We start from the raw sequence: 15,877 nt of genomic DNA on the forward strand, positions 1-15,877 counted from the left end.
CTCTCATCTCCAGCTGTGAGTCTGACCTGTTTGATGCTGAAGCTGGACACGGACATGATCATGGTCGGGTTGTTGCAGAGCTCGTCTGGCCGCACCCAGCGAGAGAAGATGGCTTTCTGTTTGGGAGACAGCGCCAGTTTCCCTAATTTGTCCCTGGTAAGAAAAAAATACAAGAAACAGGAGTTCAGAAAAGAAACTAATTATTCAGATGTTTGTCCATCCATCACACCAGGCTGCATTCAAACAGGACTAAAGCTGCTGATATTTAATTTAGTCTTATTTACATTATTTCATTTCATATTCTGTTCTTGTACATATCCAATATTCTACTGACATGTATATAGATTTTTTGCACTACTTTTAATTTTGTATTGTTGTATTTGATTACATATGTTGCATTGTTGGAGGAGCTCAGAGGCCTGTACTACGAAGCTGGTTCAACTTAACCTGGATATGTTGGAGTTAGCCGGTTGGCCCAATCCAAAACATACGCGCTCTGGCTAAACTGTACTACGACGCTGGTTATCAAGTGGATCGCTCAAGCCGCCGTGTCCTATCTAGTTAGGTGCGCGTTCACATGAAAGGGGTGGTATTTGGAGCATTCGACCAATCTCAAACACGGACAAGCGTACTGACAGCGCAGCGTCATACTTCCTGAATGAAAAGTGAACTTTAATATTAGTCAAATATGAAGAAGTTAAACTTTAAACATCCATGACTTAAACACTTTATCCAGGATAAAAGCCACATAGCTGCACCTGCAAGGTGAATACAGCTGGTAAAAGAAAAAGCGTTTGAATACGTACATTAACAGGTTTATGAAATCACTGCCCCGTCCAAGACACGAGTGGATCTGACTTTAATTACATTTGACTCGAGTGTTTCGTCAACTTAATGTGTTGCTTAAAATAATACTTCTGCATACGGTATGTGACACTGTGAGTGTTGCACGGCCAGATACGGCTCAAGAAGCTGACTCAAATAAGGAAATATATGATACATTATGATGTGATATGATATGAATGATAATGGGACACATCGACGTCTGCACTCACAGTGCCGCGGACTGTACTTAATGTTACTCTGATCCGGTTACTTATGTCGTGGCAGATATTTAAGTAAGCTTTCTTAACGCTAATGTTATAATAGTCAGATTGCTCTGAAGATGGGAGGGGATATTCTATTAATTTTCACGTTCACACAGTCAGTTGATTTTTGCCGGCCGTCTTTCCTGCAACGGCAGTTTTTCTGTATTTCCTCTATCCTGTAATATGACTTGATAGCTTTAAACTCCGCACACGGAGCTCTGATTGGTCAGCAGGCGGTGCTTTCACTGAGTTGATCTCTTAGCCTGCCACCTAACCTGCTCCGGAGCAGGTTAGCCGCTCAGCATAAGTTACCATGGAGATCTAGCCCGCTAAAAAGAGAACCAGCGTCGTAGGACCGGAAAGCCCGAGATTTCCCTGAAGTTAGCCGGCTAAGCGAAAATCCAGCTTCGTAGTATAGGCCTCAGGTCAGAAGAATTTCATTGCCATGTCTACACTGTAGCTTTGTGCATATGACAATAAAACCTTTGAATCTTGAATTTAGTTCATATGTACAGTAGTGTTGTGTCCACCAATAATTTGGGGTAAAAGTCTCCCCAAAACCACATCTAGACTTAAAAACAATCCTTTCTTGGATCATTGTAGGATTTCTTTACTTGTCAGTTTCATGAAACAGATGCACTGCTATTCCTACAAATATATGACGCTGACTCCAATAGACATTAGGGATGTGCATCTCCATCACTGAGGCCGATACGATGCGCATCTCGATACGCTACCAACGATACGATACATTAACGATACCTTTGAAACACCAGGCGATGCGATACGATACGATTCACCCCTGTTGCGATACAGTTCGATACGATTTGATTCAACATTATGGGATACGGGGCGATACGATGTGATTCAACACGATGCAAAATAATGATACAATTCAATATGGTACGACAGAGGATTTTGTTTTATTCCTTATATGCAGCAAATCATACATTAACAAAAAGGTGCTTTACATATTTGCTTCTCTCTACTAGTACTGCACATCCCATCATGCTGTTTCTTTTTTACCTTAAAAAAAAAAAACACTTGGACCTTTCACAAACTGGCCTTTTCACAAGTGTAGTAGTGTTCTCTGTCTCCAGAGTACAGTTCAATTGTATAACACCTCACAGTTAAACAATTTAAGGATGCCCAGGATTAACAATGTGCAAATAACAACTACCATAGTGCAATGCACATACAACTGCCAGCCTGATGTGCTTAACACTCATTCATAGGCTCACCAGTGAGCAGAAAGCAGTGGTTTCTATAGGAACAATAAAGAAAACAACCTTTCACAAACAGGTATTTCATAACTGCTTACAGTAAGGAAGACATTTAAACTATTATTGGCAGTCACAGGCTGTTGTAAACTAAACACCAGACAGAACACCTCACTGAGTGATTGAACTCATATGTCTAACTGTCAGGTTTTTCTTTTCAGCCGCAGACCCCATGTTGCCTCTATGTGCGTCGCTAAGTTCCTCGTACTACTTGTGTACTTTAAAGCCGCACGGCATCGTTTACAATTTGCGAGCGATTTTTCAAGTTGTCCGTCTTTCTTGAAAAATTCAAAGTGTTGCCAAACGTTTGATTTGTAGGTATTTTTCGGTGCGCTGTGTTTCTCTTTCTCCTCGACTTCCATGTGTGTTGATAACTGAGACTCTCGGCCTCCGTAGTGGCGAAGCAAAGATCAAAGATCGTCTCTGCTGAGTGCTGACAGGATGAGAGGATATTATATGAATGAATCGTTTTTTTACCGATGCAAAGACGCTACAATCGATGCATCGCGAGTTCAACCCAAACTGTAGCCGATGTGCACTCTTTCAACCGGTGCACTCGCATCTTGAACGGTTATGCCGGTGCACCGATGTGAATCGGTGAATCTTAACATCCCTAATAGACATGCATCAGTACACAACTCCTTCCCTTTTTTCCGGTCGATTTCCCCTTCTTCCTCATGTCAAGTGAAGCATAACGTCAATAAACAGCCATTCAAATCACCAACATAGTGTTCTATATTATGTCTAAAATTGGGACCATGTCAACTGTATGTAAAGAGACAATAAAATAACAAATCTACACAAGAATGCTATTTAAGGTACTTCTCATTAAAAGCTACTATGGTTTATAATTTGTCCTTTTATGTGTGTTACACTAAACAGTTCTAAGATAGATAAGGAGTCACTTTAATAAAAATGGATGAGGAATTTTTAACATTTTACCTTCAACGCTTCAGGTGTTATTTAAAGGGGACCTATCATTAAAAATGCACTTTTTGATGTCTTTTATACATAAAGTGTCCCCGGTGCGTCGGGGAACTCACGCAGCGTCAGAAAATAAAACCCTCTCTTTTCCTCCGTACCCAAATCTCTAAAAACGGGGGAACAACGGAGCTGATCCAGATTTGCGTCCGATATGACGTAATATCTGAAATGTGGACCCACGGCCCTATCAGAAACGTTGCTATCAGAAACAATGCCCGACTGTTTTGGACGTAATATGGTCGGTGTTTACATTAGCATGGCTAACACTCAGAGCTAACCTGTACTGGAGAGCATGTGTGTGAAGAAGCAGGAAATAAAAAGGAACTCACCTTGTGGTATAACCGGCAAGAGAGAAAGAGAGCTCCATACTGTTTCAGAAATAATCCTTGATCATCCATGATATGGCGTTTCATCACGGCAGCATTTAGTTTAGACAGTAGCTGCCGGGTCCCGCATGAGCTCAGACCCCTCCCTTTTTTAATCAAATGTTTTATTTTTTTTTAAAGCTTTCTACCCCAAATCAGCACTTTTGAAACAGGAAGTGAAATAGAGGGATATGAGGCATGGCTAGAATGGGTGATCTGTTTGGTATTTTGAGCAAAACACTTCATAGACATGTTTTTTATATATTTGTATATATCTGAGACCTATGCTATTGCCTAAAAATAGCATGATAGGTAACCTTTAATGGAAAACAATAACAATGTTAAGTCAATCCTTAACTGGCTTATGGAATGACATATAAAGACATACATTAGCTTTAATAAATAGGAAATTAAATAACAAATGAAGGAAACTCACGAGAAAGGGACCGGAAAGGCGAACCGCTCCCTCAGGTCGACGCTCATGAAGGGAACATAGGCGATGCCGTTGATGGTAGATGTACTCCTGGAAATTAAGAAGGAGAATATTAGTACAATAAAGTCTGTTCTGTGATAAAAAAAAAAAGTGCTCTTGTAGATGAATGTACAACGTCCCTTCTTATATAAATACAACTTTAGAAAATAATAAGTGTACAGTAGATACTTCAATCATCCTGTCGTGCGTGGGTCTATGTTAAGAAACGGTCGGCACCTTTAGATGTAATAATATCAATATATTAGCTTTCAAACTCTGATCAACAACCCCTTCACATTATTATAATGTGCTCCAATTGTGCTAATGTGTTTAAAGTGTGCTCACAGGATTGCTCTAAATCTAGCACATTTACGTGATGAACTCAAGCGCTCATGTAGATTAATGTTCTTTATTATATGGCTTAGTTGAATACTCGATTCTGATTGGTCAATTCAGAACACGAGACACGTTGTTAATCCAGAACAGACAGACCGCTGTCAAGGATTTATTGGACTGCCTGCAGTTTGCTTTTCGAACTGTTTGCTTGTCTTTAGTTTTCCGTTGTCTACCGTCTGAGAGCAACATGGAGGATTTTAATATTCATTTTAATATATTTGGAGAGCAGTCATTTGGATGAATGGTTAGTGGCTGATGAGTCCCCAGCAAAGAAAATAAAAAGACAAGAGGGACAAGAAAACAGCGGAGAAGTAAGAGAGGCGAAAAGACGGACCACATTATGGGCTATGAAACTATTTAAAAACCGGCTGATTGAAAAAAAACAACCAACAGTTTGACAGCAACGGGGCAGAAACCCTTAACGCGGAGCAACGGTCCAGACAAAGCCTGTCGGGTGTTCTTTTACCCATAATGACAGCCTCGCTGCACATTATCCCTTACATATCCCTTCTAAATTAATACAATTTTGGAAAATAAAAACTTTAATTGTACAGTTGATACTTCAATCATCCTGTCGTGCGTGGGTCTATGTTAAGAACCGGTCGGCTCCTTGAGATGTAATAATATCTAAATCTTTCTGCAGCAGTATCAGAGACTTATGGGCTCTAGCTCACCTGAGCACCTCGATCTCCTCGCCGCTGTAGCGCTGGCCCGACGGCTCGCTGCTCTGCACGGCCCTCACCGGCTGCGGACGCTCCTGGAGGCTGAAGTCCGGCCCGAGGGGGAAGAACTGCCGGGCCGGACCCCCAGAAGAGGAGCTGCTGCTGGGGGGGAGTTTGGATCCAGGAGGGCCCGGTCGGTCCTGAGTGGGAGTGAGTTTGGACTGGGACTCTTTGAGACCCTCCGCCCTGACGGAACAGAGAGGAAAGGTTCATTTTTAATGTCATTGTTAGTTTAACACGTTGAAAGAAACACACAAAAATAAAACAAAGACAACAATGCTTTTGTTAATAAACTGACATGATTTATTTTAAAGGTAGGGTAGGTAAGTTTGAGAAACCGGCTCGAGATACACTTTTTGTTATATTCCATGGAATGCTCTTAACATCCCGATAGCAATGAATATATTAAATGCTTTGACAAAAAATCCATAAAAAAATGTCATCTGTGGAAGCTGTAGTACTGTAAAAAGCACGACCAATCATCTGAGCCGGCCCGGCTAAAATAACTGGATGGCCTACCTGCCTGTCAGCCTTCCATCTGTGCACAAGCTTATCTCGTGCCCTCATTGGTCATGTGCGCGTTCGTGTGTGTTGGAGGAGGGGCTCTGTAAGGAAGTGGCAGATTTTCTCCGGTTGTGTATTTTCAAATTCTAGCGATCTCGAGCCGGTTTCTCAAACTTACCTACCCTACCTTTAAAGTATAACAAGTAAAAGTACTCATTTATGCAGGATAGTCCATTTCAGGATAATGTGTATTTTATGTTTTGATTATAATTATTGATGAATAATATGTTTATCATCGTGTGTTTAAACACTTGATGTTAGCCTAGAGGTCTAAGCATTGGTTTTAGGTTTTAACATGTTTTGCCCTTTTTTAATTGTACATTATATCTATGTTAAATCACTTATAAATGAATATGCTTCATGTTTACGGAAGACAGGAGAAATTGTCTGTGATTGGTTGATCGTTTATTGAAAGTGAATACAGTTCATACAAATGCTGAGTTAGTTTTCCTTGCTGTTAAAGTCTGAAATATTCTTATTTTTCATACAATTCCTCAAAGGCTCCTAGATAGGAATAAAGTCCTTCGGTTTTCCATTAAGATGACAGTAATTTTCTCTAGGGAAAAAATTGAAATGATAAAGAAATCAATTATACTAAGTAATTAAACTAATATCTGGTTTATTTCTTATATATTGTTCTGCTTGTGAGCCCAAGAGTGATGCAACTACAACAAGAAAACAAATCAGGATGAGTTGAAATGAACTGAAAAGCAAATCAGATCTCAAAGACTAGGATTATGGGAGAGAAAATACATTTTAGTCATCGAGATATAACGATATGGAATTTAACATAAAAAGTACCCTACTTCTTCTACACATACTGCCATTAAAGTATCCTCCATTAAAGGTCACCTATCATGCTATTTTAGGCAATAGCATAGGTTTCAGATATACAGTATAGAAAATATATAAAAAACATGTCTATGAAGTGTTTTGCTCAAAATACCAAACAGATCACCCATTCTAGCCATGCCTCATATCCCTCTATTTCACTTCCTGTTTCAAAAGTGCTGATTTTGGGGTATAAAGCTTTAAAAAAGAAAATAATTGATAAAAAAGAGAGGGGCGGAGCTCATGCGGGAGATTCTACCGGCAGATAATGCGGTGATGAAACGCCATATCATGGATGATCAAGGATTATCTCTGAAACAGTATGGAGCTCAAAGGCTTTCTCTCTTGCCGGTTATACCACAAGGTGAGTTCCTTTTTATTTCCTGCTTCTTCACACACATGCTCTCCAGTACAGGTTAGCTCTGAGTGTTAGCAATGCTAATGTAAACACCGACCATATTACGTCCAAAACAGTCGGGCATTGTTTCTGATAGCAACGTTTCTGATTGGCCCGTGGGTCCACATTTCAGATATTACGTCATATCGGACGCAAATCTGGATCAGCTCCGTTGTTCCCCGTTTTTAGAGATTTGGGTACGGAGGAAAAGAGAGAGGGTTTTATTTTCTGACGCTGCGTGAGTTCCCTGACACACCGGGGACACATGTTGATGTATAAAAGTGCATTTTGCATGATAGGTCCCCTTTAAGAGACACAACTATGGAAAACAAAAGAAAAGAGACACAAAATCTAGAAAAGGGTGCATAAAAAATAAAAATCACGCTGCTTCTGAAACGCTTTCATGGCTGGGATGTGAAATATGTGATGTCAGGTGACTTTAAACAGGAAGTGCTTTACCTTTCTAAAGCTTGACGAGCCAGCTGCTTCAGTTTGATCTGCAGCGCCTGGTCCGAGGTCTCGTTCGACTACAAACACAGAAGAAGGGGATTGTTAGAGCCAGTATTTGGATTTTATAAGAAAGGTCACCTAATTGTCACATCTGTAGTCAACCAGAGTATAAAAGACTACAATTCCCACGGCGTTGAGGCACAGTTTTTAACCATTCACTTATATAAGCCTTAACAAGAAAGAAAGCAAGAAAGAATCCCTAAGTCAGGGTTCATACACTTTTTCACCAATGACTTCTCCATGACTTCTCCAGGACCTTTACCTAATTTTCCATGACCAAAATAATGACTCTTTCTCAGCGGTACCACTGAAAATGGTTTATTTTAACATGGAACAGGAAAATAAGGTCTGAAACATGTTGTGCCTATCTAAAGCAAATCAAATAGGCTTACTAGCTTCTACACGCTAAAGCAACTCAAATCTCCAGCAAAATACCTCGTCAGTTAAATGCCATTTTATGTTTCATGACTATACGATACAGTATTTATTATCATTATAGTATTACTATTTCGGCGATTAGATCAAATATAAATTATATTTGATGCAACTTTAGTTTAGTTTTCCATAACTTTCCCAGGGCCTGGAATTAGCATTTTGAATTTCCATGACTTCTCCAGGTTTTTAATGACCGTAAGAACCCTGCTAAGTTATTTGTTATTTTAGTTGAGCTTTGCCTCTTTGTTTTGACTATTGTAAAGGCCTCTTTTCTTTGTTGCATGTGTAAAAGTTTGTTATTTTATTTTGAGCAAACCCATCGCTTAATATCATCCAAACAATCGGAGGCAAAGCAACTCATCAACTGTGAGTAATATAAATATAAAGGAAAGAAAACGAGTTAAAAATGTCTGTTTAAGGCGTCGAGTGGCTTGATAGAAAGGAAGCCAGAGATAATGTGAGGTTTTTAAGAAGTTAGAGACAGAGGGGTGAGTATCAGGGTGTCTTACCATTTCACCCCTTTCCCAATTCCCATTCATGTATTTGTTTGTAGGCAGATCATGCAGGCCAGCCACTGGAGGTGTAGACATAGTTTCTGACAGAAACTGCTTTGAGGAATGGCACAACTAACCTTGACAAAAAGCGCCATTACTTTTTTTGTAAATATTGTAGATACATTTTGGTGCTTTGAAATATTTTCTTTTTTCCCCATCGTCACCAAGACTTGAAATAACACTTTTCTGATGTCTAGAGACGTGAAAGACTACTTTTCACTGTGAGATTTGAATAGATTTCTGAGTGATAACATTTTCGTCGTTTTTGTACTTATGGTCTCATAACTATTTGTACATCCATGTGACATCCCTGTAGCCTACATGTGCTGATAGCTTAGCTTGTGATGAAAAATAACATTGATTATGCAGCACATGGTTAATGTTTAAATACATGTTTTACAAGAAAAGTCCAGACGAGCCAAACATATGAAAAAAGGGCTCAGGCCTCAGAGGGTTAACGGACAGGGGCGGAATGAGGAATGGGAATAAACCGAGTATCAGAGAGAGAGAGATACCGTGTTAATGCACAGCTCCACAGCCTGAGTGTACAGCTCCACGGCTTCATCGTCGTTCCCCTTCTCGTCTTCCTCGAAGGCCTGAGTGACCAGGAAGTGAGCGCGCTCCAGGTCCAAATGCTGCCGGGACTTCAGCGGGTCGCTCTTCTGGGCCTGGACTGGGGTCAAAGGTCAAAGAGATGGAGTGGTTAGGACGTAAAACAGACACATTTAAAAAGTGTTATACAAAAGCCTTGAAGCAAATCCTTCCTTCAGAGAGGTGTTGATTCAACTTTATAGTCATTTTGTGCTCGTGTTGAAGTGTATTGTGTGATATTGTGAGGTTGTTTATGATATTTTATTATCTTTAATTGTTGTTTATTATCAATGAGGGTAGACTGATTTGGTTTAAAGAGGCCCTATTATGTTTTTTGTGGTCTTCTCTTTCCAGTGGTGAGTTATATTTATAGGTTTTGGTTCATGTAAATGGTCTGCAAAGAGTAAAATCACAAAGCTTCCTCCAGAGGGAGTTCCTCTAACACATTGTACGTGATAGGGTTAGAATTGGGACATCTCTAAGCGGTTGACCAATCCCAACAGAGCCGGCCAGCTAACCAATCAGAGCAGACTGGGCCCTGGTTTCAGACAGAGGGTGAAAAGAGGTGCTGCAGCACAGGCAGTATGAGAAAAATAAAGAGCTTTCTGAACATTAAAGCATGGAGACATGTAGAGACACTACATACTGATATACACCTGAACATCAGCAGAAGAGGACTCTTTAAAGTAGAGACACTACATACTGATATACACCTGAACATCAGCAGGAGAGGACTCTTTAAAGTAGAGACACTACATACTGATATACACCTGAACATCAGCAGGAGAGGACTCTTTAAAGTAGAGACACTAAATACTGATATACACCTGAACATCAGCAGGAGAAGACTCTTTAAAGTAGAGACACTAAATACTGATATACACCTGAACATCAGCAGGAGAGGACTCTTTAAAGTAGAGACACTACATACTGATATACACCTGAACATCAGCAGGAGAGGACTCTTTAAAGTAGAGACACTAAATACTGATATACACCTGAACATCAGCAGGAGAAGACTCTTTAAAGTAGAGACACTACATACTGATATACACCTGAACATCAGCAGGAGAGGACTCTTTAAAGTAGAGACACTACATACTGATATACATCTGAACATCAGCAGGAGAGGACTCTTTAAAGTAGAGACACTACATACTGATATACACCTGAACATCAGCAGGAGAGGACTCTTTAAAGTAGAGACACTACATACTGATATACACCTGAACATCAGCAGGAGAGGACTCTTTAAAGTAGAGACACTACATACTGATATACATCTGAACATCAGCAGGAGAGGACTCTTTAAAGTAGAGACACTACATACTGATATACACCTGAAAATTAGCATAAAAGGGGCCCCTTTAAAAGGTAAGGCTCAGATTGAACTAAAGCTACTTCCTGTAACCAAATCAGGAAACCATAATAGGAAAAATATATATTTGACATTACTGCCGGGATAAAGAATTAAAAATTTAAAAAGTGTTAGAAAGGTTATAACAATTAGAAAAGAAATCAACGTCAGGCCTATTCAGAGCTGCTGGGACATCAAGTGTTAGCCTGCAAACACGACACTCCCACAGACTGTGGTCACACCCATGTCTACACACACACACATACTGTACACACACACACACACACCCATATTGTGAGGAGAGTCATGGAGAACAGTAGTCAGACTGACACTGAGAAAGTATGTCATCAGGGCCCATTAAGAGGCCTGAACTCTTCCTCACTTATTACTAATCACAACACGTCACCTCTGCAGGACTTCAGATCAGATTAGATTATCTTCATGTGAACAGTAGGGAGGGATTACAAATAAAATGTAATGAGTAGAAGTTGAAACACTCTGGAAACAGAGGCAGAAAAATAACCCCCTGCTGATCATGCCTAACAGAAACACTTAAATGTAAGACACAGCCAAAGGTTTTCCTTCCATGATGTCCATGTTGACTATCTGTTGGTCTTCTGTGTTATTAAAAGCATGTATTGTGTGAAAACAATGATGCCGTTCATCTTTGTATCTAGCTTTGCAAGCATGCACATTAATATCCAGTGTCAACAACATGCTGATGATGAGTGTATGTCCAATGACAAAGAAAGCCTCAATGTTCCTGCAAACCAGTTAAACAAGTTATTGCTTTACAGGAGTAGAAACAGCATTAAAAACAAAAAAATAATCTCAGTTTTGGGGAATGTAGATCTGTCAGACTTGGACACAGCATTTGTTTATGAATCCAATGTTGTGCAATACTTCATAATGTGAAATATTGACCAAAATGCATCGGAGAGCAATAAACGAATTATAGAAATATCAAATGAATCTGCAATGCATTTGTATAATGGATGAGTGAGACATAACAATTATTTTTGTCAGTAACAGTTAAAGGTAGGGTAGGTAAGTTTGAGAAACCGGCTCGAGAGACACTTTTTGTTATATTCCATGGAATGCTCTTAACATCCCGATAGCAATGAATATCTTAAGTGCTTTGACAAAAAATCCATAAAAAAATGTCATCTGTGGAAGCCGTAATACTGTAAAAAGTACGACCAATCATTTTAGCCGGCCCGGCTAAAATAACTGGATGGCCTACCTGCCTGTCAGCCTTCCATCTGTGCACAAACTTATCTCGTGCCCTCATTGGTCATGTGCGCGTTCGTGTGTGTTGGAGGAGGGGCTCTGTAAGGAAGTGGCAGATTTTCTCCGGTTGTGTATTTTCAAATTCTAGAGATCTCGAGCCGGTTTCTCAAACTTACCTACCCTGCCTTTAAGTAAGCAAACATATAGTAAAATGTGTGTCCTGTGCAAATCTTTGACCTACAATCTGTCTTATATTCACTCTTATGACAAAAACTATGCACATCGGAATAACACAGTGGACCCCGAGTGTTTCGTCAGGTGAGTTTACCTGCATTATGGAGGGCTTGGACTCGATCCAGATACTCGTTCACTTTGACCTGGATCCCCTCCAGTTTGGACCCGGCCATCCCAGAATATATCAGGGCCTGGGCTGCCTCCTGGAGCAAAACAAAACCCAGACGGACCAAGTTATTAATTGTCAAATGAACATTAATGAAGCAGTCTTTGGCCTAGGGCTGTGCGATTATGGCAAAAAATCATAATCACGATTATTTTGGTCAATAATTGATATCACGATTATTAAATACGATTATTCATTGACTTTGAAAACATCCATTTATTGAACTTTAAAACAAATACAAATAATAATTTGAACAGTATCTTATAACTGTTGATTACCCTGAACGTATAATTCAACTGAAAAACTTTAAATAAATAATATCAAAATAATAAATACCAATAAACAAGATCAACAAATATTTTGGAGCGCACTTCCAAAAGCTACTTATCATATATAAAAATATGATAAATACAAATAAATTAGACCAAAATTAATTAGATCAAATATGTTGTAGTGCACTGTCACAACCTAGCAAAGCTAAATAATTGTTTAATTCGATTATGTTGTTTTCGTAATTGTGGCAGGCCAAAATCGTAATTGCGATTAAAATACGATGAATTGCACAGCCCTACTTTGGCCTTTAAAACCCCTGGTCCCTACTACAATAAGGATTCAAAAATGATGTGTCATGCAAACAACACATTTTAATCTACAACATAAAATAATGCAGAGGTTAAAATAATAAATATGTGTGATGGATAAAAATTGCAAAATGTTCAACTAAAATAAATAAAATATTCAACCTAAATTCAGTTTTATTTTCCCCAGTTAGTAAAAGTTTTTATAGAATGAGCGACAACATTTAGGTATTATTATTTAGTAACAGTTTCTAAGCTTTATCATGAATTAAGGTTAAGGAAACTAGGTGAACTCTTAAGTGAAAAGCTACATTATTCACGTAATACATATTCGCAAAATTTAAAAAATGATAACTTAAGGTTCATCAAATAAGTCTTAAACATTGTTTTTTTTTGTTAGCTGTTTTCTTGTTCATAAAGCAGTTATATTGTATAAGGCAAAGTGGCAGTATAAAGGAATCATACAGTGACAGTCCCAACGCTTTGTACAAATGAAAGTTCCTTGTTATTGTTAACAGAAGATCAAGCACAGCCTGAAGAGACAAGCTAAATGATGGGAGTGAAAGTAAAAGTTTACCTGTAGCAAGGTGCAGCTAAGTGCTAACTTTGGCAGCTACCTGTCAGGTTGAAACGTATTTCCACTTACCTTATAATAGAATACAGCCTCATTGTATTTGCCACTCTGGTCATAGGTGACAGCTGTTTTGGCAAATTTGAAAGCATCGATCTCCAGCGCCGTGCAGTCCATATTGAACTAAGTGTTGACAAAGTGACAAGCTAGCTAACTGCTAACGTCAGCTAGCTTTCATTCACCAAAAATAACCAAATATCTGTCCTTTCCTCGAAACACAGTTCGTTTCATCAACTCGGAGAGAACATAGTGAAGGTTATCCTGATGAGCGAGGTTAATCCAGGGGTGAAAGCTGGCTAGTTTATGTGTTGTTTTACCTTTTGACAGATGACTGTTTTACTAGCCGATACCAAAACAACCATGTTGTTTCCGGGAGACACGATTCGCGCATGCGCACATTGGAGTGTGTTCTATTCACGTGAGTAGGAAATAAGGTAGATACTTTTTGATCCAAAATTGGGAAATGATTGTGTTACAGCAGCAGTGTGTTTAGGCATTTCAATATTTAAAAGGTGGAATAAAGTATAGGCATAATAAAATACAAAATATAATACAAAATAAACGATCAACCAATCACAGACAATTTCTCCTGTCTTCCGTAAACACCTGTCTTCAGTGTATTATTGAACAGTTACATTTTAACAGCAGGGCCAACTTTAGCCAAAGATCTGTACAGTGTTTCCACTTTATAGAACATTTGATAAGCGATACAAATATCTTATCGAAACAGTTCGTTTAAGTTAGAAATATATGGAAGAATCAATACCTCAAACACAAAACGTTCTTCGGATACAAGACTTAACCACCCTAGTAAAGTAGTCATTGAGCTTTTAACCTTATTTCTATCAAAACAAAGCATATTAGCGCTGTCCTCCGAGCTGCACAACTTCTATCTGCAGGGACCGTCTACAAAGTGCAACACTGAAACATGATGAAACAAAAATATGACATAACTTCCCTTCTCATTTAGCAAAGTTCTACCAAAATTAAAGATTGTATTACTGGTAGGGAACTGTAAGCACATGAACATTAAGGAACTACTGTACATCATTGGAAGTATGAAGCATATTCATTTATAAGTGATTTAACATAGATATAATGTACAATTAAAAAAGGGCAAAACATGTTACCCTAAAACCAATGGTTAGACCTCTAGGCTAACATCAAGTGTTTAAACACACGATGATAAACATATTATTCATCAATAATTATAATCAAAACATAAAATACACATTATCCTGAAATGGACTATCCTGCATAAATGAGTACTTTTACTTGTTGTACTTTAAAGGTAGGGTAGGTAAGTTTGAGAAATTATGATTGGTCGTGCTTTTTACAGTATTACGGCTTCCACAGATGACATTTTTTAATGGATTTTTTGTCAAAGCACTTCAGATATTCATTGCTATCGGGATGTTAAGAGCATTCCATGGAATATAACAAAAAGTGTATCTCGAGCCGGTTTCTCAAACTTACCTACCCTACCTTTAAGTATATTTTGATGCTTATACTGTACTTATGGAGTAGGATTTTGTAACAAAGTATTCCTACACTCTGGTACTTACTTTTACTTAAGCATAGTAGTAGTAAGAGTAGCCTACTTCTTCCACCTCTGAGTATAAAGATATATCTTTATAAATGTATAGACTATAGATACAAATCCAAAAGCTTGCTTGGTTGCACACAGAATAGACATACTTCATTAAATAGGTACACTAAAAAAATATCATATTGCCTTACCCCAGGATTCCACCGGGTCCGTCTGCGTCGCGTCACGGCTGCGCCACGGTTTTGGTCCGGCCTCCTACGGCGTCATAACCTACCGGGCGCATTTCAGGAGTGTTTCAGAAGCGCTTCAGAAGCGCAGAGTCTTGCCTGCCGGCTCGCAGTTTTTGTTGATTTGGGCATACTTCCTGGACAGGCTACTTTGTACAGACAAAGTTAATAATAATTGGAATATTCCAGTTATAAAACGATATGAATCAAAGATGTGTTGCTGTATTTTTGTGGTAAAAAAATGCATTCATCATCATAATTATTCTATATATAATTTACACAGTGCCTGTAAACTGGAGGAGAACGCTGGCATTTCTCCTCCTACTTGAAAGACTACGGAGGGATAGGGTCTGCAAAATTAATTTATTTTGGGGATGGGCCGGATGCTCTGACCATTCCACTTCCTGCCCGGCGCCTCTGCAACGCCTCATGTCGAAAATAGACTTGCATTCTATTTTGAGCGGAGCCCAGCGCCGAGACGCTTCTGAGCCGTAACGCGGCGCCTCTGGTGGAATAGCACCCATTAGGCGCTTTCACACCGCAGTACTTTTCCCACAAAGGTTCATCAGAACTTAGTTCATGATAACTCTTTAGTTCTCATGAACTACTGTAAGTACAGATCGCGTTCACACCGGAATAAGTTCCTGGGGGAGGATTAGGCAAATGAAGCCGCTGACGTCACTTCTTCTTCTTCTGCTTTGGGTTTACTGGCAGGC

The 15,877-nt window shown here is 39.1% G+C and overlaps 1 protein-coding gene across 1 annotated transcript in view; it reads right to left on the reverse strand.

Annotated features, from left to right (window-relative positions):
• Nucleotides 1-13,780, reverse strand: part of capn7 (calpain 7) — a 28,541-nt gene extending 14,761 nt beyond the window's left edge. Inside the window, exons 1-7 of the mRNA XM_034145848.1 lie at nt 13,401-13,780; nt 12,105-12,213; nt 9,114-9,271; nt 7,559-7,626; nt 5,260-5,493; nt 4,154-4,240; nt 27-153 (exon numbers count right to left, since the gene is read on the reverse strand). Coding sequence (XP_034001739.1) covers nt 27-153; nt 4,154-4,240; nt 5,260-5,493; nt 7,559-7,626; nt 9,114-9,271; nt 12,105-12,213; nt 13,401-13,502 — 885 coding nt within the window. The 5' untranslated portion in view covers nt 13,503-13,780. The remainder of the gene's footprint in view (nt 1-26; nt 154-4,153; nt 4,241-5,259; nt 5,494-7,558; nt 7,627-9,113; nt 9,272-12,104; nt 12,214-13,400) is intronic.
• Between the last annotated feature and the right edge of the window lie 2,097 nt (nt 13,781-15,877).

This window comes from Trematomus bernacchii, unplaced genomic scaffold (genome assembly GCF_902827165.1).
Source record: "Trematomus bernacchii unplaced genomic scaffold, fTreBer1.1, whole genome shotgun sequence".
NCBI classification, from domain to species: Eukaryota; Metazoa; Chordata; class Actinopteri; order Perciformes; family Nototheniidae; genus Trematomus; species Trematomus bernacchii.